The 24305-nt window shown below is 35.4% G+C and overlaps 1 protein-coding gene across 2 annotated transcripts in view; it reads right to left on the reverse strand.

The window, feature by feature from the left end:
• Positions 1-363: 363 nt before the first annotated feature.
• The window catches only part of FAM117B (family with sequence similarity 117 member B), a 98074-nt gene continuing 74132 nt past the window's right edge, over positions 364-24305 (reverse strand). The window contains exons 5-8 of one of the 2 annotated variants that reach the window (XM_074299013.1): positions 19689-19832; positions 17915-18083; positions 14521-14641; positions 364-6080 (exon numbers count right to left, since the gene is read on the reverse strand). In XM_074299013.1, the coding sequence (XP_074155114.1) occupies positions 5762-6080; positions 14521-14641; positions 17915-18083; positions 19689-19832 (753 nt within the window). In that variant the 3' untranslated portion in view covers positions 364-5761. Of the gene's footprint in view, positions 6081-14520; positions 14642-17857; positions 18084-19688; positions 19833-24305 lie in introns of both variants that reach the window. The other variant, XM_074299011.1, reaches the window with a different exon arrangement.

Here is a 24305-nt window from a genome sequence, read left to right on the forward strand (position 1 = left end):
TGGGATTCTGTCCATAAGTTGTGACCCTGGGAGAATTCTTTTTCTCGAAGTTCATCCCAATACCTTTAACATCTCTATAAACTGACAGCAGTGTTAAAAACTGACAATAATAACAGCGCCTGATTTTTGTACAGTCCTCGAGTTTTAAAAGCATTTCAAATTTTGTTTAGGAGATCTTAACAACTATGTGAGGTTAGAGGTTTTCTAAGGAGCACAGAACTTTGTTTTCCTCTAAATCCAAATCTGTCTTAAAAATGGAGGTGCAGCAGCACAGAGCAGTAATATTCACCACAAACAAGATGTAAATCACATACTTATATTTACAAGTGTCTTGTAAAAAAACAAATCAATGTAACACAAGCAACATTCTGGAGAATTTATTTAAGGGGTATGAATCAGATGGGCGTGGCTAGGCTGGAAAACTTCTAAGAAATGTTTTGCAGACTTAGTCTCAAATCCATATTTTAGTAAACGAAAACAGCTCCAAACAAAAAACTTTTCTGCATACCCAAAGACTTTGTAAAAAAGGAGCCATATGTAGCGACAAAGACTGTAAACAACACACTGTAAATCTCATGTAGCTTTCTGATAAAAATCAAGATTTTAAAAAACGTACTGACAAAAATGACTTTTGGCAAGAGAAAAAATTCAGGCTATGTCCCAAAGGCAGTGAACTGCTGTGAAAACGATCATTCTGTATTTTGGAGAAAGCTTGTAGATACCAACTGAAGGAGAAATGATCACAGTAGCTTCCAAATGTAGGTTTCTTGCACATTTAATACTGTCAAACCAGGTAACAATGACAAGACAATGAAGATTAAGATGCTGGAAATCACATCTCGGCTAATCCTACAGTCTTCAAAAGGGAAAAGGAATATGAATAACTAAAAGAGAACAAAAGAAAAGTCATCTACCATAACCCAGCTCAGTAACTCGAATTACAACGGAAGAGCTTTATTGACAAAATTGTGGGGTGGTATTAAATTCTAGCTAATTAAATTTTTTTATTTAATTTGGTTTTGACTATATTTTAGCTCTTTAGTTTTTAATTTTTAAGAAAAAGTCGTTATTTTTGTCACTGGTAGCAATGGAGGTTTCTTTTCTCATTTAACGTGGGCCCAATGTCTCCCAGCTTTCCCTACTAAAACAGTAACATACTACTTCATGGTACCTGGTACCTTAATGCAATACTAGCAAGATTGGCGGTCTCCTCTGAGAAAGCCTATACCTTAACCCAAGACAAATGTCTTACGAATACATGCTATTGGTCTAAAGCGGTGCATAATCCATCAGTATGGATGGAAAACCAGCTCCCATACAGGAATTTCATTCTTCAGAGAGAAAGGAAACAAGCTGGGAAGCAAACTCATCTCAGGTTATAACGGGCACTTCTTGGAAAACCCACTCTTAACCTTCACCAGTGTTTCTTTCATTAGTAATCTATAAACATAGTTCCTGGAGCTGATGTTCTTCTGCTCTTGGGGGTACTGGGGGGAGGACAGCAAAGAAGCAAGGATTGACTAGATCATCATCTTGCTACTTTACGTGCATCTAATTTTTTTTGGATCAGTTTACTACTGTAAATCATTCCATTTACAACAAATTAAAGAAACATACTTCTGGAACAAAAATATAATGCAAACTTTTCGTGGAAATATTCTTTTAACAGTAGAAAGGAAAAATATCTGTTAACTCCACCAAGATGCACAAATACCTTGTCTTTACATAAAATTTAAACTACTTTTTTCCATGAGGCACTGACAATTCTTAAGGTACAACATACACACTTAACACCTTTTATACATATGAGAATATTTAACATCATTAACAACACTGATGTACAGGACAATTTTTCAAGGAAAACTTTTCTAAGTGCACACCCTCAATGTAAATTAAAGATGCAATAAGATTTTTCCAATACCTCCCCCAAAATTCTCTTTATCATCAGTGTGCTATTTGTTGTTGGCTATTTTGCTTAAAAAAAGTCCTTGAACTAGGTTTAAGCTGTAAAGTGCCAAGTCAAAATTTTTCAATATTAATGATAGTTACAGCACCAATGATATAGCTGGATTAAAAAACCATTAATTATGAAATGTTTCTAAAGTACAGAGTAATAAAGTGAACCCTATTGGTGGCATGTAGGGCACTTTTATTATTTAACAAAAGAGATGAAAAGAAGGGTTTTTACCTAATCACCTTCTTCCAGCAAAATCTACATGCTGGAAAAAAAATGAAAGGTTTTCTGCTTCACCACTCATTTCTTCCACAGGTAGAACAAAATGGCTTCTTCACATCACAGCATTTTAAAAGGTCCCCACTGAATTTCCAAGCTTTGATGGACGTTTTTTGAACATCCTAGCAAGGAACTTATGGAATGTAAGACTTATTTTAGGACTCACGATAAGCCACATCATTAATTTTGAAGAAACCCACCCAGGGTTGGCTGGCCTCCTGCTGCCAATTTGATTAGATTCTCATTCCAAGTCTTGTGCCCTTCCCTTACACACCACCACCTCATATTCAAGTTCAAAGATAATAAATTGGCTTTTTATTTTAAGAAAGCTATCCGACAGCAAGAAAAATTCATCTACAGAGAAGGAAAAAAAAAAAAAAAAAAGGACAGTCTCTCCAGAGGAACACTTGCTCTTCTCAGCCCCGGCCCTCCACCAGGAACATGGTACAATGTTTGATTTGGAGATGGCAGATCTACGTTTCAGGCTCAGTTCAGCCTATTATGTGATGCAACAAGTCATTTAACCACTTTTGGCCTCATTTTCCTCATCTGTAAAATTAAGGAGTTCAAGGAGACGATCTCTAAGGTCCCTTTCTTAGCTCTAAATCCATGATCCTTGACATGAATTTGTAATTAATTTATGCTACCCATCTGCCACTATGTGAACATATGCATAAATACATACATACACACACACACACACACACACACACACACACACACACACCCCACACGCCTACATAGGAGGTGTGTACACTGCTTGGTTAATATTTTTGGAATATAACACTTTCTAGACTAATATTTTCTCCCAAGTCTCATTCATTAAAAATTTTATTCTATTTAATAGCTCATAAACCTAAGAACTTAATTGTAGTAGCAACATTATATTTAAGATTAAGCGTCATCTTAAATTCATCAGATGCCATGAAAAGAGACTGGTGAAAGGCTGATAGAGTTGTTAATAATTTTTCAAACTTACAATAGAAGCTTATGCTGAAATTAGCCCTTTGGCAATTGCTGTAAAGTTCTGTATCAAATCAAATGAAACAAAAAGACTCAAAGCTCAGGATCTAAAGAATGCATTCAAGCTTAATTTGGAAGCCAAGAGAAGTATTCTATTTGAGAGCTGAGGATTAGATAAGATTTTGTTTCAATTCCAAGTCAACATAAAAACTCTTAAACATCTGTTTCAAGTGTAATTTTTAAATGTTTCAGATTTAGTAAATGTGGAACATTTCAAGGTATTGTCTGTGTTGGATAGAGGTATACATCTGGGTGAAAGCATTCAATTTGCAATCAATCTGGATTAATTATGATATATTTTTTTAAAGGTACATGTATAAGAGGAAGAGAAAATATAGCAGATTATTAAAATTCATAAATTATCCGGGAACTGTAGTGTTCTTAGTCATTGATTTCAACTTCCTCCTGCACCTTTCACCAGAAGCACTGACAGACCCAAATTAATGGATTTGTTTTTCATCTCTTCATATCCCTGGCTCTTTTTAGTAGAGTAGCTAATGAACAATGAATTATCTCAGAAACAACATGGCAGAGAAATGGGATTCTGAGATAACAACTGGATGATTAGCTTCTGAATAATTGAAAGCTTTGCTGCACAAGGAGATATAGTATACTCAGAATTCATCTCAGATAAAAAGGGTATCAAAGTACACTGTACCTACCAACTGATGTGTAACAGATTTATTCAAATATTTGCATATGGCTAAGTCACATCATTTTTAAATTAACAGGTTTTGATCAACCAATTGTTTGAAAGGAACATGAATACAAGTTTGGTACAGTCTTTTGAAAACACTTATTGCTACTACCAGTTTTTCCCTGAAGGGATGGAACTGTGAGCTTAGAAAAACTATGGCTGATTGAACATTAAAGTTGTTTTCTTCATTTCAAGTGCCTAATATTGGATTCTGACGACAATATTTATAGGGATATAAAATTATTGCATATTAAGATAGATACTGTATGAAGTTTTTAAAACGATGCTTCGATTAGTTTTATTTACTTTGATACTGCACAAGTTACCCCTCAAACTCTCTACAACATAACTACTAATGGGTCTTATCTTGAATATTTCTGAGAGTTGTTTTGATAATCAAATATCTACAGCTATTGGTTCTATCTGCAGTTTTTTGTGTGAGGACTTGCTGAAGCCGAAACTTGTGTCACCTCTCATTGGGAGAAGAGCCCCCTCTTTAATTTCTTTTCCATTTTAATTATCCTTTCTATTTTTTCCCTTACACGGAAAAAAAACCCCCAGAAAACAAAATAAAAAAACAATCTAACCATACCCTCAGAGACTGAGATCAGGAGGGTGACCTTTGGGGAGGGAGCAAGAAGGGGGACCACTGGCTGCAGTGGAACAGAGCACAATCTGCCCTGAATAAATCCACAACACTGACTGCAAGGTTACAAAAGCAAGGGAGAGGAACCATGCACAGCCACATCAGGATCACTTGGGGTTATGATACATTGAAGGTGGAGCTGAAGAAGTGATTTTTGTTCTAAGGGGAAAGATCACATGATTTCACACATTGTCAAAAACTAGAGGAGTATTCTAACTCCTAACTATAGTGATCAAGAATGGGGGTTAAGTTACTTTTTGGCTCATTGATTTTCTAACAAAACTCCACTGATAGCATATTAAAGCACTTGAATCCAGAGTGTAATTTTTTTTTCACCATGCAGATAAAGGTATACAGGAATCTTAAATGTGGAAGAGGGAATATAGCACTTTTAAAAGGATGGTTTATCCAAAGCACACAACTTTTGACATCAAAAAACATCACATAATGAACTAATATTGCTTTGTGTTGTTTTTTTGTTTTTGTTTTTTTAACATACAAACGTTCAATGCATTTATTTATCGGTTGTTGGTTGGGAGAAGAACAGTCAAGCGACTAAGATTGCTGGAAAATTTCAACAATCCCTTTGGTCCCAGCAGCTGGAGAACAGCTGAGAATAGCATACATCTAGAAAAGGAAACAAACAGTGGCCAGGGAAATGTCTTCTGAACATCCTATTGTCTGCTATGCATCTGAAAATTAACATTTGTTATTATTATAAAATAGTCATTTTCATATAAAAGATGGTTGTTCTTGCAGCATCAGTAACTTCTCCCTTTGGTAATTATGTTTGCAGGGATCTGTTCGCTCTTAAAAAAGTCTAACTTGGGACACAAAAAACATTGTGATAAAATGGTCCACCAAAAGTAAAGAATGATACAGCTTTTTTTCTTTAAACCAGTGCTTTAAAAAAAAAAAAAAGTGGGATGTGAACTGAGTTTGAGACTTCACAAATGGGATACAGCAGTCCCAAGCACTGCTTGCTTACGGAAGCTCATCATGACATCAACCACAGACAGCTGAGGCATGTCACTATCAAAAAGCAGGAGTCTCTTGGGGCAGACTCAATGCTGGAGAGAGGCGTGGCCCAGAAGGCTCCCTCCCGCCTTGTTCCCAACTAGGTTCTCTCAGTTTCCCAGAGCAGCGCCCGGGTGGCAGTAACCTATCCTTCCGCCTCCTCCAAGGGTCCCGACTGCTGGAGCAGAGAGGCCTGCGGGATCACGGTACTCGTTCCTCGAGAGATCCGCTCTTGCTCTGGGCTGGCAGACAGGGAGGCCATGGCGATGGGCTGCAGCAGAGTGGGGGCCATGCCAGTGGAGACAGTCAGGCTGTGGCTCGAGCCCTTCAGGGTAAGATCCTGGGTGGGAAGAAGTGGCTTGAGGATGCTAACCAGGCAGAAGGCAGAGCCGCTCTTAGGGATGAAATTCACTTTGTTCTTGTCAGGACAGTAAAAGGCTGGGATTTCATGGAGTTGCTTTGGCCTAGGGTCAAAAGACAGATTACAAAATGCTTTCAAAAATTTTTGTCTATCTTAAGTTTTCCAGGTAATCTATAAGTACATAAAGAAAATCAATGAATATAAAAGCCAATTGGCTTCCTCCCTCAAGTAGCTAGAGTAAAAAAACACTTTAAAATGGGAGATGTATTTATGATGCCATTGTGGAGAAGAGAAAACTGCAATAGCCATAGTTGCCATTTTCTTGAGAATCATCCTCCAAAGGCAAGAAAGAGTAGTTAACCCCAGATTTTCGATTTAGGAAGCAGTCTGTAAAGATACATTAATAACACTGGCATAAAGAAATACAAAAATATATAAATTATAATATTGCATTTCAATTGCAATAGCCACCTGATATGTCTACAAATTTTGGCTGTTAAAAATGAAGCACCAACATTTCACCCAGGCCATACAAGTACCTGTTGTCAACTGCAGAGATCATCAAACTTATTGCAAGACAGGTACCTTACACAGTTTCAGAAGGTAGCTAAATTCAACCTCTCAGATCAAAGAGAAAATTTTACAAGAAACAAGAAAAAACAATTCAAATATCCTAGAATTGTACAAGACTTATCAGTAGCCACAATAAAGGACTGTAGGTCCTGGAATCATAACTACCAACAATCAAAAGAACTACTCCTATGATGAAAAACATCATATCCAGCAAAATTATCTAAATTTTCAATGGGAAAAAAATGGACATTCAATGATCTTGCAGTTTCAGGTCTTTCTATCAACCAAACCCAAACTTAACAGAAAATTTAACATATAAGAGCCAATATCAAAGATCAATTTTAAGGAACTTAACATGGACAAACTATTATTATTTTTTAAGATTCACATCAACAAAAGGGTAGCTCAAAAGAAAGAGTGTGGCAAAGTTAAGGTAAAAATAGTAATCATGTTATACAAATGAGGTATAGAGGAAGAATAGACACAGAGACATTAGAGGAGGGCTCTTAGTTCTGAAAATCTACTTGCATTGGGCATGGTTAAATAGGTAATATTATATACATACCATGAAGGGTATAGCACCCTCCAAAATCTATAAAGAAATGAGAGGGAAGAAATGGGCAGAGAAGGATGTAAAGTATAGGGGAAAAAGCCAAGGGAGGGATAAATAAGTGGGGGGAAATTAATAGCAAGACAACTTAAGGAGCAGAATTTAATTAAAGAGTCAGCAGTGATAGGCAAGACATGGGTGTATATACACACACCATATATATTTTCCCTTAACTGTAGCTTGTTTGGGGTGAAGAAAGTGGAGAAAAATAAAATAACTAAGATGCACAGCAGAGAACCAAAGAACAATTTCCAAGAAAGTAAAGAAAAAAAATTGGCATTCATGAATACAATTTCTTCTACTAATACACACACACACACACTCTCTTGATTTGGTAACTTGTTACGTATTTTGAATCCTCCCTGATGTTCTGGGCACAAGACAAATGTTTTTTGTTTTGCATTCCTTTTCTTTTTTTCTTACTGTTTCAAAAAAAAATTATTTAAGTATATTCCAAATAAGTCGTAAAAGGTAATTTTGTTTGTTTGAGCTTCTGTACTAGAAGCATTAGTTCATAATATTAAAAATTATAAACAAAGATTTTTTTTTACATTTAAACCCCAACTTTCTAAAACACCAACTCAAGTCTTTTGGCTTAAAATAAATTTCAAGAACTTAAAAATAAGACAAGATTTATAAAAAATGTGGCTCAAATCACCATATATATATATCTTTACTTGAAATGTGTAAAAAAGGAAAGAAAGAAAACAACCTAAAACTACATTAAAGTTTTTTTCAATCACACATTTAAATGGTTAGGACAGAGTTCTAAAGTCACAAAAATTCAGTAAGGAACTCAATGTCTTTATGTTATCTAAAGCCAATAAATTTAATCATTTTCAAATAGCAATATGAAATTTGATTTAAAAAAATGCATGTTATATGTATATATAGTACACCTTGATGCTAAATTATTTTTAACATTTCAAAATAAATTTCTGTACTAGAAAATCTTTTATTGACACAACACATAACCCATTATCTTCACCAGGAAATACAGCAGTGAAATCAGGAACACAGCTATGGAGCTAAAACAATGCAAGGATTACTAATCTGGAAATTTTATAAAGCAATTTCCTAAAAGCATTTATATTTGTTTCCTACTCCACCTATCTACCCCTAGCACGCTGGCTTCAATTAGAACACAGGTTCATGTGTCTAGAATAAAATAAAAATAATTCAGAAATAAATAACATTTTAGAGGTCACAGCATTTTTATGAAATTCAAATTTCCCATGGGAATCATCCATCAAAATTAAACTATGTTTCTTTACATAAATTTAGAACCTGTAAACAGCAAAATACATTATAATACTTCCTACAGCTTTCAGACCCATATACCCAATACCCAATCTAGATTATCAAATTCCAGAAAGAAGGTATTTCAGGGATCTATTTATTCCATTTCTAAAAATGGGGGATTTAGAATAAAGAAGTCATGTGACTGTCTTAACACCTCACAGCTAATGTGCAGTGATGTCATATCTGTAACAGAGGTCTCCTAACCTTACTCGGTCCATTTTTCATTATCTCCTGCTGCTGACTGCCTCCATCCATTAGGTTCCACTGTTGTGATACTTTCATTTTAATTTTACTCAACAAATTATTTATAAAATGTATATTATGCAAACTGTGTAAAGATGTTTGTATGAGGCATGCAAAGGGCAGATAAAAAAGAAGAAAGAGAGTAAGTTTAAGTTTAGGCTGTCTGCAGAACATCATCCATTTTGAGATGTGTGAAAAGCAGTGAGTCTGGGCCAGGACAGAGAGAGTGAAGAAACAGGGAAGCTGAGGAGATTACAAGTCAAACCAGACTATGGAGAAGCTTTGTTTGTTTTGTTTGTATCAACTTGGGAATCCCCCGCCTTAAAAAGAAATGTTTCTGGCTCAAGCCCAGCTGCTACTACTCTCCCAAATGACTTGTTTCACACATTTGACACCTATTTTGGGGATGTATACAATTACATAGTATGATATAAATTCATTACAAGCAAGAATTGGCTCACTTTTGTCTTTGTATCTCTGGTGTTGCACAATGGGCTTGAGGGATAGAAAGCACTTAACAAATGCTTCCTGATATCGGGGGACATCAAGATGATGCTAGTAACAGATGTGGTTCTGGAATACAGGTCAGGCCTGGAAAGAAGTCAACTCACAGAGTAAGGGACAAAAGAGAAGAAGCCAAGGCTATGTCTTTGGCCACCACCCAATAAAAGACCGTGGCTGGATCTGCAGGAAGAAGAGCAAGTAAAGGAGATGGGAAAAGGATAAGTAGAAAATTGGGGGAAGGAGAAGAATGAAGCTTCATGAAGTAGCGAGTTTAGCTCACTTTCCTTTTTGGACAAGGTTAATGGAAGGCAGAACTAAAAGAAAAAAGAAAAAAAAAAAATCTGGATCACAGATTCAGACCTGGAAGATTCCCTAAAGGCTGTCAGGGAGTGATAAGAAAGCAAATTCAGTAGTTCCCCCCCCACCCCCAGGCAATTAAAGTTAAGTGACTTGCCCAGGGTCACACAGCTAGTAAGTATTAAGTGTCTAAGATCACATTTGAACTCAGGTCCTCCTGATTTCAGAGCAAGTGCTCTATCCACTATGCCACCTAGCTACCCCCAAATGCAGTTTCATATCCTAAAAGTTAGAGCTATCCTGATTTCACTGCTGTATTTCCTGGTGACGATAATGGGTTATGTGTTGTGTCAATAAAAGATTTTCTAGTACAGAAGTTTATTTTGAAATCTTAAAAATAATTTAGCATCAAGGTGTACTATATATATATATATGTATATATATGTGTATATATATATATATATATGTGTATATATATGTGTGTATATATATATATATATATATATATAATATATATATATATATATATAACATGAATTTTTAAAAATCAAATTTCATATTGCTATTTGAAAATGATTAAATTTATTGGCTTTAGATAACAAAGACATTGAGTTCCTTACTGACCCACCAGAGCCATGGATTGTTTAACCAATGGCATGGATGAAGGCAAAGCTGTCGCGCTTGGGGTATCTATAGAAGAGAGGGCTGGCAAAGACTGCTGACATCATAAATAGCCAAGCCATGATTCCAAAAGGCCTCGAACAGGCTGGACCGCTATGGGCTGAGCCAGAGAACATGAGGACAATTCAGTAAGGCCTGACACCTGGTCTCAGTCCAAATATGTGAGCTTTGGGTGGGACAGTCAGACACCCCTTTGTCTTAAAGTGACTGCAGGCTGGAGTAAGTCATCATTAGAAGGCACAGCCGCCCAGAAAGCTCAAGGGATCTGGGGCAGCAGCAAGAAAGGCAGTCCAGAGCCAGGAAAGTGCCCACTCTTATTAAAGGCTTGGATGATAAGTAGGAGAACATTTAAAAGGGCCTCATGAAGATCAGCTGAAAGAACTAAGAATATTTCAGCTAAAAAAATATAAATTTTTTCCCCTGGCATTCCACAGCTATTTTATTTCAAGAAATAGAAAGGATTTTAATGGTTACACATCTACCCAATCCCAGAAGAAATCTCTTGCTAGAACATATCCTACACATTTACAGAAAGGTCATTCAACCATCCTTGAAGAAACCCAAGAGGGGGTGAATGGAGGTCCCTTGTTACTTTTTAGGCAGCACATTTCATTTTTGAGCACCATTAATCTATTGGAAATTTTCCCTAACATTAAGCCTAAACCTTCCTTTTTCTGTTATTCATTGCTCCTGATTCTGTCCACTGGGGTTCAAAGAAAAGGGCTAATTCTCTAAGATGTCCCAAGTGTATAACAGCTGTCTTCAAGTCTTTTTTTTTTTTAAACCCATTAAAGAGGGTTAAACTTATTCCTGGTTGTTGCCAAAGAGCAGAGCTAAGTCAAACATCAAAACTGCAACAGTAAAGTCAGACCTGCAAGTCAGCAAAGTTGTCTTAACAATTAGGGATATGAAAAAAATAGAATGGGATGACACAAGAGGTGAAAAATGCCCCTCTCCAGAGGAGAGAGGTTCAATGACTATTGGTGGATTTTAGAAAAAGTTCCCCCCCCCCCCCCCATGGATTGGAGTAGATCAATAGGTAAACTATGTGATAAGGCCAAAGGAAGTCTATCATCACCTGTTTTTGTAAGGCTTGCCAGTTGAGAAAGGTTTTTATACTTAAAGACCAGGTTAGAGACCCTGAGTAGATAGTTCATGGGGTACCTAACTAAGAATGTGGAAATCTTAGACATATTTCAAAAGTTTTTTGAGCCACTACTATCATTTATAATGATGATTTGCTATATTCCATTTACCTGAAGATCATCAGACCTTTCTCATGAATGTGAAGTTTCCACAAATACTCAGAGGGAATTTAAGTATTCATAGACTAGGTAAAAAGTGACAATAAAGGATAAAAATTTGTATAAGAAGGGAGATGATCAAGGAGGTCTGCTGAAAGGACTCAAATCCTTCTGGATCACAGGCAATTGAGGATACTTATCGTTTTGGAGAAAAAGCTGATTTGTCTCTCTTTTGTCAACTCTGCTTGAAATACTGTTCTACTGTTTCCATTTGGATAAGACCCTTACAGGCACTAAGGCATATGTGAGTCTTGGAAAAAGTTACTTAAGTATGTGCTGGGTATAAGGGTAAGCTCCAGTAATACATACTATCGAAAGTCTGGACTGTCACACCTGATACATTTAGTGCTAAGAACTAAACATCCCACAAGGACTCTATTAGCCAATCTGACCAGCTTGTACTACTTTGAAGTTTACCCAGCAGAGATGTGTACTTCTGGGTCTACATCACAAGGCAATCATAAAGTAGGAAAAGGATCGACATGTGCAAAAATGTTTGTAGCAGCTCTTTCTGCAGTAGCAATGAACTGGAAAAGGAGTGGATGTCCATCAATTGGGAAATGGCTAGACAAGTTGTGGTAAGTGAAAGTAATGGAATATTATTGTTCTTTAAAAAATGATGAACAAGCTGATTTTAGAAAGGTCTGGAAAGATTTACATGAACTAATGCTGAGTGAAACAAGCAGAACCAGGAAAAATTGTACACAGCAACCAGACTTGGTTCTTCTCGCGATTCAGTGATCCAAGGCAATCCTAATAAACACTGGATAGAAAACATCATCCACATCCAGAAGGAGAACTATGGAGACTGAACATAATAGCCAAAAAAAAAGTTTTTAAAAAATATGTAACTGGGGAAAATTTAAGGGAAAAAAAAAGATACTGAGGTGCTTAGACCTTAGGGTATTACTAAATGGAAAGTCTAATGATTCTTTAATACTGTTTATCACAATTACAAAAATTTATCATAACAGAACTAAGATCTCACAGACAAATGCTAGAAAGGTATAAATAGCAATTACATGGTTTTCAGAATGTAACACAATAAAGCTATAATAAGGAAAACAGGAACACAGACTTAAATGAAGATCAATGCAATTATAAATAGATCAAAGAACACAAAAAAGTTAAAGAAAATATTACTGATATGTGAGAATTTCTAAGATATACTTAAATTAGTGAGGTTTATTATTTTTTTAAACAAAATTTAAATCACTGAATATCTGTACTGACAAAAGGGAGAAAAAGAAGACCAACGAATGGAATGTGGAACTCAAAATGAACTGGAGAAGGAAATGAAAAATCACTCAAAAATTTCTGTCAAGAAAAGCCCAAAATGGGGCCATTGAGTCAGCCATTGTAGAAAAATGACTGAACAATAACAACATATTTCCATAAGAAGGCTAATAAAGAAATAGAATATCCAAATGATTAATTTGGCCCAGATTAATACTGAATGTAAAGCCTAAAATATCTGACAAAACTGAGCAAGTCATATGTGAACATCTTAAGAACAAGATTCATGATTAAATGAATCTATAATCCTATTGAACTTTCAAAAAATAACTCCTTAAACTGCAGAAAAGAGCAACTTTATTTAATTCTATGAGAGAAATATGTCCGTGATATTCCAATGGAGAAAGAAAATTAAAGATTAATATTACATGTATGTATATCTATAAATTTATGTATACATATATAAATATATGTGTATATATAAAATTTAAATAAAACAAAGCTATCATATTTTTCTTTAACTTATTTCAATTTTCTTAGGGATGCAAAGATAATTGAATATTAATATAACTATAATCAAATGATAAAATAATAACCAGTTACATCCACAGAATAAAACATCTGATTAAGAGTTCCCTTTTAATTACATTATAAACGTTAAAAAGAACAAAAGGATCATTCCACAGTCAAATCAAAAAGGTAGAATTATTTCGAACTGAAAAATATCACATATTTTTCAGTAGGATTAAAGATGGGTGTTGTTTGCATTATTGTTTGGCACTATCATAGGACCATTAAGGGAAGCAGTTAAATGGTGCAGTACATAGCATGCTAGGACTGGAGTCAGGAAAACTATCTTCCTGAATTTAAATCAGGCTTCAGACACTAGTTGCATGATCTGGGCAAGTCACTTCATCCTTTTGCCTCAGTTTCCTCATCTAAAAAATGAGATGGAGAAGCAAATGGCCAATCACATTTCTGCCAAGAAAAAAATGGGGTCGTGAAGAGCTAAAGAATAAAAGAACTAATGATGCTAATTATAGCATAAGAAAATCAGTCCCCGAGAACGTAAAATTAACTCTATTTGTAGTTAATAATAAAACTTATCTTTTTAAAGTTGTAAGTCCTAGAAAAAATGTCTGAAACAGTCAAGCATTTCACCAATAGCATAATATACCACTAGGAAAGGAACTTTTAAAATGATGAAAACTGTAAAGAACAATGAAGAGTAAAAGGAGTGGGAACTCAGCATCTTAAGCCTTATAGCACAATAAATCAAATTTCAAATCAATAAATGATAAGAAGATCACTCTGGGGAGAAGTAGTAGTTTTATCTTTTTGCCTTTGACAAATGTGAACAGGGGAAGAATCCCAGATATGGGATCAAAGAGATCATGACAAATAAAACAGAAAAGCTCAATTATATAAAATATAAAAGTTTGCTAAAATAAAGCCATTACAATTTGAATTGTAATGATGTAGATAGTAGGAAAAAAATATCTTTGCATTAAAAACTTCCTGGAAGACAAATTTGTGAAATTAAGAGTTTACATTCCCCAACAGAAAAATGGTCAAAGGATAAGAATTCATAAGAAACAGAAACAAATCCCAGTTTAATCAATAACCTGGGAAAAAATTCAGGATCACTAATACACAAAAAGAATAGAAATTAAAATAACCAAGGTATTACTTAACACCCAGGAAATGAACATATCATTCAAGAAAAAAAATTATAAAACAAAGTAACTGGGTCAATTAAAAATATTTTTCTTTTATTTTTAGCAAATACTTACGAGCATTCCTCAAAGACTTTCACCCTTTCACAGCCTTCAGGAGGTTCCCGTTTAAACATATAGCTGTTGTTAGGTTTTGGTGAGGTGGCATATTTGGGCAGAGGAGAGTTGTTCCCATTTTCTGAAAAGAAGAAAATAGTGGAAAACTTACCAAAACATAAACACACAAAATATAAAACACTTAAACAAGGAGTTAATAACATGCTAATTTAATAAAACTATGGGAAATTCCTTTACCAAGTCAGTTTTCTATGGCAAAATTTAAGTCTTTTCCCAATTTCCTATCCTTAATTTCTCAAGAATCTGTGCTCAACAGTGTAAAATCTTTTTAAATAGAAGTATGATGTAATCAAAAGAACACTAAATTAACAGTCAGAAAATTAGTATTTCAATTCTGGCTTTGCAACTTACTACTTCTATGACCTTGGACAAAACACTTTTCAGCTTCTACCGTTTACTTCTCAGCTTCAGTTTTCCAGTTCCTAGGATTTAGAGTTGAAAGGGATGGAGGGAGCCACTGAGTTTCATTATATAGGTGAGCTGTACTTAGTCAGATAGACTGGCTTGCCCAAGGTCACACAGGTAGTAGAGTCAAGATCTGAACTCATCTGCAAAATAAGAGGGCAGGGCCATATGATTTGTATGTTCCTATATATAAAGACCACTGCAGCCTCAAAGGCTCTCGAGCTCCTGGGAAACATTACAATGCATGCCTGCATTATAGTAGATTTGAAGGAGAATTGGGGATCAAATGGTAGTAAATCTAGTAGAGAATTTAAGAAGTTCTTATTCAGTTTTCTTACTTTTGGATTGTCCTCTTTGGCCTCACATGTTGTTGATTATTTGCCTGTAATTCTGGGCTACCTCCATGTCTCTTTTTATGCTCACTTCCTGAATTCACATCTAGTCTCTATTACCACCTACTAAATCTCTATCTCCTACATTTACTTTATGGGTAAAGTCTCTGCAAAAAAATCAAAGTCCTATCTTATAGGAAACCCAATATATTTCTATTTTTGATATCCCTCTTCAATACCCCAAACTTTTCAAAACTAAGCTTATCATCTTCTACTATGACCATGAATCAATAATCTTTGTTATTGCTTAGTTGTTTCAGACACGTCCAACCCTATTTGGGGCTTTCTTGGCAAAGAATACTTGAGAGATTTGCCGTTTCCTTCTCTAGCTCATTTTTATAGAAGAGGAAATTAAGGCAAATAGAGCTAAATAACTTGCCCAGAGTCACATAGCTAATAAGTATCTGAGGACAGATTTTAACTCAGATCTTCCTGAGGCTAGGCCCGGTGCTCTGTCTCCTAGCTACCCACTGCACCATAACAATCATGCTTAGTATTTTTTAACAAATTTTTAACTTTTAAAACTTACTTCATTTTTCTGACCACCTGTTCTATAACCAAAAAAACAAAAACAAACAAAAAAACCCAAACCTGTCCAATAGCCCTCTAAAAGACTTTTTCCTTTTTATCCTTTTAGCTGGCCTCCTTGTTGCTCTCTTCCCCCAACACACACACCTACCCAATTCAATTATGTAGAGATTCCTGCCCAGTCCTTACTATTAACTCCTCAGCCTAACTTCAAAAGTCCACCAAAATGTCCATCTTGCCTGCCCCCAACTTCATTTCTCAACTCACCCATTTTGTAGCCACTGCTCCAGACAATGTCTATGTCTTATTCCCATCCCTGCATTTCCTCTAACTCAAAGGTATCCTAAGCTGAAAAGAGCTCACAAGCTGCACTGAGGTGAGGCACACCAATTAAATCAGGGATCCTTAAAGGACTGAAACAATGAAATTAGATGTTAAATATTCTAAAATAAGATCTCATTTGTATGTTTCCTGCTCTTAGCTAGATTGTAAACTCTTTGAGGGGAAAAAAAGGGTGTTTCATTCTTTTGTAGATATCACGAGAAAGATCCCCACGTGTCCAGTATCTTTCAACAGGCATTTCAAAAACATCAGCGTCATCACCTGAGTGCTTGAAGGGACCTTAGAAATCCCCACGGCTGACCCCTCTCATTTTATACATGAGGATGCCGCAGCTCATGGAGGGTAAGTGCTTGGCTCCGAATCCAGCCTTCTCCTCACATCAGCCCCCCGCCTTCTGAGAGAGAGAAAGAAGGAACTGGCCTTCAAGCTCCAGAGGAGATCCCAGGGAGGAAGCAAAGACATAGGAGAGGGAATATGACTTGCTTGTTCATGTCTCAATGTGGACTTGGGCACATAATGTGAAATCTTATATGTTCTCTCTGTAGGCAAAGGTCAATACTAATAAGCAATATTTTAGAAGAGCTAACTAAGGCTGCTTTCAAGCATTCACAAAGCATGAAAGTAAGCCAACAATTTCTTGTTGAGTGCAAATCCTTCATAATTCATATAGCTACTGCTTCTAAAAAGTGATAAACATTTTCTTCTTTTAAGTAATTTAAAACTGTCAACCATAAATAGAGATAGGAGCCATTGATTCTTATATATGAAGGGCCCTGAGAGTCACTTAGTAATTTAACTTTCATGTTCTATTATATTTTTATTTATTTTGTCAATTATTTCCCAATTATTTTCATGTAGTTTGGACCACTCTGGAGAATGCTATGAACTATGTACTTGATACCTCTTATTTAAAACACTCTCTTCTCCCTATCCAGATTCCATGACTCTCACTTTTACAGAAAGAGCTCTAATAATCCTCTTGGAAATACCATGAGTTCTGAATCTGATCACCAGATTCATCATTCTAAAGACCTCCTGACTAAGATGCTTTATTGTGCTATGATGTACAGGAGACAAATGACCGACCTGTATGTACCAAAGCATTCAGAATCAAGAGGTCTGGCTCCTGACATCTTGCCTTTCAGTGCATGGTTTACATCATCAATACCTAACTTTGAGCCAAGTACATAGACCTGGATTATAAGTGACTGCTAGTGTAACTTTAGGAGGCAAGTCATTTAACTTCTTTACTCTAACTCCTCATCTATAAAATGGGCTCAATACCACCTTCTCAGACCTCACAGCATTGTTAAGACAATCAGTGGCTATGAAAACATACTGTAACGATAAAGAGCTATGCAAATATAAATTATCATTATACAAAAATATAAGGAAAACCCAGAAATAAAAGTATAACCAAATTCTTTTCAATTCTCTATATGAATATGAATAATGAATCTGAATTCAAACATCTCAATGCTCTTTAATACATGCTAGAAAATGAGTAGAGTACTTCTGTAGAGTACTCTTATTAATATGATTAGCAATTAAGGTTTTAGATTGTAAGAGTTGGATTAACTAATAGTAGCATTATTTCCTTAGGGCTATACCTTTATCTCTGGGATCAACAAGAAGGTCATCAGCAGAACAAGGGCTCTCTTCACTACCTTCATTTGAGATGGTAAGGAATGAAGTGGGGGACACAGATTGGGAGCGGCTGCTATTGTTACTTCCCCTGTCTGCTCCACCAGGTGTTTGGGTATCAATACTGCGCGTACTACTACTGCGCTGTACCAGGGGAGGAGGTGCCCGATGACCATCTGGAATATCTTGTGGCTGTTGTAAATAAAAAACAAATTCTCCACTTAATTGTTGATTTGTAACTGTGCCCATTGTTAACCTTCTTAAAGCACATACCAAAGGTTTTTAAGCTATTCCCTTTGCCCACCACCTAGGTTATAAACTTCACATCTATTACCTCCCTTCATATTCAATAGGCCTAATTAAAGGGGAAAAAGTCATGAACCAAAATCTTCTTCTTTATCTTACTATTTTATCTTACCATAAAGAAGAGAATTAAGAACATGACATTGGGTTCAGAATCAGGAGGACAAAGGGTCCAGTGGTGTTTTACCTGCTGATCCTTTTTTCCCCAAGCTACTCTCTTCTTTTTAGGTCTTGTCAGAAAGAATAGGAGGAGTGGCCAGACCACAGCCTCTGCAGAGAAGGTAAAGTACCACTTCACAAAAAATTAGGAGTACTGAACCCATCTGTGGCCAATACTGAAGAGATGCTTCAAAGTAATCAATGTTTGCCCTCCCTCTCCCTAAGTGAGCCCAGAAGGAAGACTCAGAGAAATAAACCAGATGTTACTGTATAAGCATTGCTGCTTGAAGAAGGTGGGATCCTACCTGCCTGGAACAGAATTTGTTATTTCTTGTTTGCAAAATCAGGAGCTGAGATTTCTTGTAAGATCAAGTCAGTAGTACCCCTCTCCCTAGGGCCCTCCCAGTAAAGTTGCAATACTGGGTACTCTATTTTGACAGCTCAGGAATTCTCCAGAATAATAATTGTACTGGACTATAAATACATGACCCTTGATTCTTCCCTCCTCTTTTTCACTGATCTCTATTTTAGATCAATACGATCTGAGACAATGAGTTGAAAAGAGAAACATTTAGATTGAATTGTATGTCTTCTCAGTTAAGGAAACTAATGGAGATCAACACTCATGAAATTGCCAAGCTAAAGAGCTGGCCCAGGGCTACACACAGTCAGTATTACAGGCATGACTATAGCACAGGTTTCCTGGCTATGTTTATGGCTAGCTTTCTGTCCACTGTGTCTTACTGCATCTCAAATGGTAGGATGGCTCAACAGCAAAAAACTGGCCTCTTGTCCAATCAGGTTACTTTGAAACAAGAACTACCATAACCTAAATCCTTAACTAATAAGCAACTAGTAATGAATATGAAGATTTTTAATATGGAAATGTTTTAACTATCAAATACTTATTAAGTCAAAAAGTTGAATATTTCCCAGAGGAAAATAATCACTATATATGAACATCAATTTAAATAATTTCTACACAAAAAACCTGGACCTCTTTCTTCTGAAAAAGCTAACTCAGTAAAGCATAAGAAAAATTTTTAAAAACTTATGTTAACCTTGAAAGAGACCTAAAATCTCTTGCTACAGAAAGAAAAAGGCAAATCTTGTTTTTAAAACTGCATTTTCTCTTAAAATAAAAAGGAATAAGTGAGTTTATTTTCCCTTTTCTAACTTTTCAATTATAGATAATAAAGCAACTGGGAAAAAATATGAGCTATGAGGAATTCAAACATTTATTACATACCCACTTTGTAAATAAGACATAATAAATGAATAAATTAAATAAACTGCAAAAATAAGATATGTTAAGATTTTAAAGAGAATACTTACTATAAGCTGCTCTTCTTTTTCACCAGTTTCTTTAATTATTATTTCAATCTCCTGATTCAACCCTTCCACACTATTCCTGAAGCGTGACCCTGTGGATTTGGTGATGGGAATCACTGGAATAAGGATACTCTTTGGAATAGGAGCCTAAAGAAAACACAGAGTAAAACCAAAAGAGGTTCAATGTGACATTTTAATTCTCTATTCAGCTCAATTAATATCTATTAAGTACCTACTGAAATCAGAGTGCTGGAGATAAAAAGACAAAATGAACATATGATAAGCTTTGAACAGGCTTAATTACAAATTTAACCAAAAAGAGGGAAAAGTTTATAGCTAAAAAATTGTAATCTGATTTTTTGTCTAAATAATAATAAAAATTTTAAAATAAAAATTCAGATTTTTATCCCCTAGATGTGAGACAGATTCTTCAAAAGTTCATTTATCAAAAATTTTTGAAGTATTTGGGTTTGGAAGAAAACTCTTAAATCTTTACTTGAGGTTCAACTGTTTGTGTAAATTCTCTTTGTAGTACAATTTTAAAACACTTGAGCATCAAATTCTCTGTAGCAGAGGAAAACAAATGAAAATACTTCCAATGTGTACTATAGTAAAACTAATAATGAACCCCTGTACAGAATGTACAGAATACTGCAGCTGGGTGGTGCAGTAGATAGAGTGCCCAGCCTGAGTCAGGAAGACTCAAGTCAAATTCCACCTCGGATGAATATGAGGTATGGATGTGTGACCCCATGCAGTTCATTGCACGTTAACTCCAAAAAATTTAACTGATAAAACCATTTCTACTCCTACAAAAAAAAAAAAAAAAAATGCTCTAAATCACTACTGATCATAGAAATGCAAATTAAGACAACTCTGAGATACAACTACATACCATTCATGTTGCCAGACGACAGGAAATGATATTAATGAATGTTGGAGAGAATGTGGGAAAACTGGGACACTGATACATTGTTGGTGGAACTGTGAACAGATCCAACCATTTTGGAGAGCAATTTGGAACTATGCCCAAAGGACTATCACACTGTGCAAACCCTTTGATCCAACAGTATCTCTCTTGGGAGATAATGATCCCAAAAAGATCATTAAAAAAAAAGGAAAAGGATCCACATGTGCAAAAAATGTTTGTGGCAGCCCTTTTTGTACTCACAAGAAACTGGGAACTGAATGGATGCCCATCAGTTGATGAATGGTTGAATAAGTTACAGCATATGAATGGTATAGCATATAATTGTTCTTATAAGAGATGATCAGCAAGATGATTTTTTTTATTATTATAGCTTTTTATTTACAAAGCTTTTTTATTTACCCATATGCATGGGTAATTTTTCAGCATGGACAATTGCAAAACCTTTTGTTCCAATTTTTCCCCTCCTTCCCCCTGATGGCAGGTTGACAATACATGTTAAATATGTTAAAGTATATGTTAAATACAATACATGTATACATGTCCATACAGTTATTCTGCTGCACAAGAAGAATCAGACTTTGAAATAATGTACAATTAACCTGTAAAGGAAATAAAAAATGCAGGCGGACAAAAACAGAGATTGGAAATGCTATGTAGTGGTTCACACTCATTTCTCAGAGTTCTTTCGCTGGGTATAGCTGGTTCGATTCATTATTGAACAAATGGAACTGATTTGATTCATCTCACTGTTGAAGAGGGCCACACCCATCAGAATTGATCATTATATAGTATTATCGTTGAAGTATATAATGATCTCCTGGTCCTGCTCATTTCACTCAGCATCAGTTCATCCAGCAGTATGATTTCAGAAAGGTCTGGAGAGACTTACACGAACTGATGCTGAGTGAAATGAGTAAAAGCAGAACTTCCACCTTTTTATTGATACTTGCTTTTCTTGTGATTTTTCCACGTTTGATCTGATGTTTTTTCCTTGCAGAGTATGACAAATATGGAAATATATTTAGAAGAATTACACATGTTTAAACCACACTGACTTTCTTGTTGTCTCAAGGAAGGGGGAGGTGGTAAAGAGAGAAATTTGGGACGCAAGATTTTGCAAAGGTAAACTATTAAAAACTATCTTTGCATGTATTTGGAAACATAAAATACTTCTGGAAAAAAAATTTAAAAATTAATTGATTATGTAATACAGGACATTATCAGCTTTCCTGATAAGATGGCCAATACTAATATTAGGAGATTATAGATTTCATATATAGAAGGTACCTGAGGAATACAGATAAAGACAGTCATTTTGCATGTTCCTTGGTCTAACTGAAGGGCCTTATTCATAAGGAATTGCTTCACAAGGTTTTCCCCACTACCTAAAGGTAGTGCTTGACATGATATTTAATATATGGCTGCTTATTGTTTTATATTATTGAATAGCACATACAGCATCATGCTCTGGGTCACAGAGCTAATATATTCTTTTTAAGAGTCTGGTAGTTTCCATTTATAGGATGGAAAAAGGTCAGCAAAATTGATTAGCTTTGAAATGAATTAAGTTAATGTATCAGCCCTAAGGCAATTCTGATATAACTCCTAACTTATAGATTATCTGTGTGTATATGAAGATGAATATAAAGAAGTTAGTTAGCCTAAAGGACCCAGTAGGATTGCACTTCCATTTGTGTAACTCTCTATTGAAACAATCTTAATGACTCTTGGAATAGATGGCATTTAAAATGACTTTCTTGTAGCTAATTATTGTCATTAACACAAAAAATGTATACCCAATCCTTTAACTACTGGGTCCTTTAGGCTAACTAACTTCTTTATATTCATATTCATATACACACAGATAATCTATAAGTTATATTTATCAAGTGACAGTTATCCTTAGCTAAAAGGAGAGAAACAGCTCCCCCAGTTTTATAAAGTCTTCTCTTTCCCCAGAAAACAAAGCAGAACTTGATAGATGAAAGAGACAAAGCAAGAGCATCACCTTCTGGGTCCTTTAACCTTACTTCAATTTTAGTAAAATCGAGAAAGAACAAGGAGATGGGAAAAGTGACATACAACCACAATCATACAGCTATGAAATCTATGCCATCCTCTTCAATAAACTATAAACTATAAAAACTAAGCTGTTCAGGATAAAATGAAAAAACGCTCTAAAGAACACAAATGACTACTGACTTAACAACTAATGGATGATTCATTTTTGAAAAAATGACAGTCATGACTAATTAAGGTAGGTTAGTTTCCAAGTTGGTACAAAGTCTCATGTTGAGAACTGAAGGCACCATTAGCCATAAAATCAATAGCAATCAACTGTACTTTAGGAAGAGCAGAACAAGTGATGGTAGTAATTGGAAACCTTTTTATTAAATCCTAACTTACAAGTCTTCTACACATAAGAATTTGCATATAATCTTGTAATAATTCCAACAAAAGTACCCAAAATTTTACTAACTAGATACCTCCCTGAATAGCTATGGTTATGTAAACAATTCTCAGCAATCTACCTAATTAGAACTTGCTTAAATAGTAAGCTCCACCAAGTGTTAAGCATTACCACAAATTATTATTCCAGCTTACTAAGTGACTGTAGTCATGTAACACTTGTGCTTCTTGGTACAGGGATGCCTTCAATAGGTCTTACACTAAGCTTTATTTGGTCATTGTTTGGTGTCTGGTTGACTCACATTGAAAGTACATAGCAGTCACTTCTGCTTTGGCCAGACTTGAGGGTCTTCCCCTCCCAGATTTTTTTTGTTTATTTGGACTAGGTGAAAGAGATTCCTTCCCTCAATAGCTACCCAGCCTTGATTACTGAATGGGTGTATCCTCAGTCAGTGTTGAAGACCTTACCTTAAAAAGGCCAAGGGGCTCCATTGCACCCAGAGCCATCTCTAGGTCCTCTCCATCTATATTTTGCCACTGGTCCCAGATGGCTCTGGAGAGCAAAGAGAGCACAGCCTTCCCTCATTTAAATCCAATTCACTTGTATGTACTGGCATTATGTCCTTGAGGTGATGAACAAAGCACAAACAAAAAGAAGCCTCCCTGCTACTTTGCTAATGACAGTGACCTTTCAACTAAATAAATTCTCTAGAATCCCTAATCTATTTGTTTTATAGTTTTTATCCAATGCCAAATATTTACCAACTGGTTTTCTCTACCTAAAAAAACAAAAACAAAAACTTGTCTAGTCAACATTTCAAACAGTCCTACTAGATATCAGTGGAAAAAAAAAAGAAATTTAATTAATCAATATTAAGCATCTATCAAATTATATACCAGAATGTGAAGGAGAATTAAGACACAGCCTCTGCTTTCAACAAGGTTACAATTAAGGAAAGAAAACAAAACGTACACAAATAAAAAGAATGATTTTGCTGAAGATAAAGAACATTGACCTTTTAAGTTTTATGGAAACACAAGCAAAGAGTAATACAGGTCTCCGAGTTTCTTGTCTGAAAATGAGGGGGCATCCAAAGCATGCAACATGCATAGCCTGAATGTCACTGCCTGAAATTTATAGTAAAAATTAAAACAAGGCAACAAACAATACCTTACATAGATTAATAAAAGAGCCTTAAATAGCTACAATTTCTGGTTACATAGCCAACCTCTGAGGCAGTGTCTTAGTTATGGCAAAACACCTTTATGACTTATTATAG

This window comes from Sminthopsis crassicaudata, chromosome 3, assembly GCF_048593235.1.
Source record: "Sminthopsis crassicaudata isolate SCR6 chromosome 3, ASM4859323v1, whole genome shotgun sequence".
NCBI lineage: Eukaryota > Metazoa > Chordata > Mammalia > Dasyuromorphia > Dasyuridae > Sminthopsis > Sminthopsis crassicaudata.